This window comes from Lactuca serriola, chromosome 2 (assembly GCF_051521515.1).
Source record: "Lactuca serriola cultivar US96UC23 chromosome 2, Lser_US96UC23_V15, whole genome shotgun sequence".
In the NCBI taxonomy this organism is placed as follows: Eukaryota; Viridiplantae; Streptophyta; class Magnoliopsida; order Asterales; family Asteraceae; genus Lactuca; species Lactuca serriola.
Genome location: NC_136409.1, coordinates 120,298,536 through 120,299,876, shown reverse-complemented (window position 1 = coordinate 120,299,876; position 1,341 = coordinate 120,298,536). Strand labels below are relative to the sequence as shown.

General features: G+C 35.3%; 1 protein-coding gene across 1 annotated transcript; it reads left to right on the top strand.

Moving 5' to 3' along the window:
* The first annotated feature begins 608 nt into the window (after positions 1 to 608).
* LOC145089519 (uncharacterized) lies at positions 609 to 1,100 on the top strand. The gene has a single exon (XM_079027946.1). The coding sequence runs from the start codon at positions 609 to 611 to the stop codon at positions 1,098 to 1,100; it is 492 nt and encodes a 163-aa protein (XP_078884072.1).
* Positions 1,101 to 1,341: the final 241 nt, after the last annotated feature.

Below are 1,341 nucleotides of genomic sequence, written 5' to 3'. Positions count from 1 at the left end.
TTCGTGTGAATCCAGTCTCAAAATGCTTTAAATTGGTTGAAATTTTTGGTCGTTACACATAGACACCTTAATTCTACAATAAACTCTTTTCTTTTTACGAATTTTTTTAATCTTCCTAAGCTTTGCAAAATGATTATTGGTAGGTAAAATGATTTTAGTTTATTTAAATCTATAATTTATTTCATTGCTAATCTTGTATTTTAATTTGAGTACATATAATCAGAATATTTTTGAATGAAACCCAATAATAAACCCGTAATACTTTCTTGGTTAAAGAAAGAATAGTTTAGATAGAATAGGAGGAGATATCTTTAGCAACATGGTCAACAAAAGCCATCAAAAATATTGCAAATCAATGGGGAAAAAGCGGAGGAGGATCGAAATATTCACCGGATAAGATGGAATTGTGTTTTAGCTAAGACTATCAGGTATACCGGCCACGAGCCGGTTCATGGTTTACATGGACCAAGATCACGACCGTGCACACTAGCCCAGCGACCGGGGTCGTGATTACTCGTGTTCCCGATGACAAATTGAAAAGCCCATCCACATTCTATTTCTTATACATTTCATCAAAATTCACTCTCATTCTAAACCAAAAAAAACACATGGAAGATTTAGAAGTGTTAAAATTTTTTGACTCGGATGATGATGAGGAATTCATCTTGACCTTCTTTAATGTTGTACAACACATTCACGATGATGAAAGTTTGAATGTTGCTCGTACAAGGGTGGTTGTCAATCGTGATTGTCAAGCTACACACAACTTATTGGTACGTGATTACTTCGTCAATAATTATCTTTACAATGAAGACTCATTCAAACGTCGTTTCCGTCTAAATAATGCGATATTTTTACGTATTAGTAACGCTTTAAAAGCTCGTTATGATTTTTTCAAACAAAAACCCGGCGCTAGAGAAAGAATGGGTTTTAGTAGTATACAAAAGTGTGCGGCTGCGCTTAGGTATTTGGGATACGATATAGCATTTGATGCATCTGATGAATTCCTAAAAGTATCCGAGCGGACCACAATTGATTGTGTAGATTGGTTTTACGCATGTATATATGAGGTTTTCATCAAGAATATTTACGTAAACTAACTCCTCATGATATTGAGAGATTATATTCGGCTCATGAAGAGAGAAATTGATTTTCGGGTATGCTTGGCAGTCTAGATTGTACGCATGTGGCTTGGGAAAAATGTCCAAATGCATGGCGTGGTCAATTCACTCGAGGAGATATAGGTGAACCAAGTATAATCCTAGAAGCTGTCGCATATCATGATTTATGGATATGGCATTCTTTTTTTTTGGAGTCGCGGGTCTAATAATTACATTAATG

Coding starts and splice junctions, on each gene's coding strand:
- LOC145089519 (XM_079027946.1), top strand. CDS start 609: ATGGAAGATTTAGAAGTGTTAAAATTTTTTGACTCGGATGATGATGAG.